General features: G+C 51.3%; 1 protein-coding gene across 1 annotated transcript in view; it reads right to left on the bottom strand.

Moving 5' to 3' along the window:
* The window catches only part of LOC106806434 (glycine-rich cell wall structural protein 1.8-like), a gene marked incomplete at its 3' end in the record, with an annotated part of 6,921 nt that extends 6,414 nt beyond the window's left edge, over nucleotides 1-507 (bottom strand). The window contains exon 1 of the mRNA XM_014808363.1: nucleotides 498-507. Within this exon, the coding sequence (XP_014663849.1) occupies nucleotides 498-507 (10 nt within the window). The remainder of the gene's footprint in view (nucleotides 1-497) is intronic.

The raw sequence follows: 507 nt of genomic DNA, 5'->3' as shown, positions 1-507 counted from the left end.
CGAGATAGAAAGAGAGAAAAGAGAGGCAGAGAGAGAGACAGAGCGAAAGAAAGAGAGAAATGAAAGAGAGAGCGGCGCAGAGATTGAGCGAGAGAGAACAGGGAGAGCGAGCGATAAAAAGAGAGCGAGAGAAGAGAGAGATGATAGAGAGAGAGGGGGGCAAGAGAGAGAGACCAGAGCGAGAGAGAAAGAGCAGAAATAAAGGGAGGAGAGGCCGCGTGAGAGAAAGAGAGGCGAGGAGAGAGAGAGAGAGAGAGAGCAGAGAAGATGAGAGAGAGAGCGCAGTGAGAGAGACAGAGCGAGAGAGACAAGAAATAAAGAGAGAGCGCGGCGCGAGAGAAGAGAGAGGAGAGAGAGAGAGAGAGAGAGAGAGAGAGAGAGAGAGAGGCAGAGAGAGTAAGCCAGAGCGAGAGCGAGAGAGAGAGGGTAGATAGAAATAAAGAGAGAGAGACAGCAACACAACGCGCACAACAGAGGAGAGAGCATGCTATACCCACAGAGCTGCAT

The sequence above is a fragment of the Priapulus caudatus genome, unplaced genomic scaffold, assembly GCF_000485595.1.
Source record: "Priapulus caudatus unplaced genomic scaffold, Priapulus_caudatus-5.0.1 Scaffold160, whole genome shotgun sequence".
In the NCBI taxonomy this organism is placed as follows: domain Eukaryota; kingdom Metazoa; phylum Priapulida; class Priapulimorpha; order Priapulimorphida; family Priapulidae; genus Priapulus; species Priapulus caudatus.
Note: the sequence above shows the minus strand (reverse complement) of the source record. Positions and strands in the feature narration are given on the sequence as shown.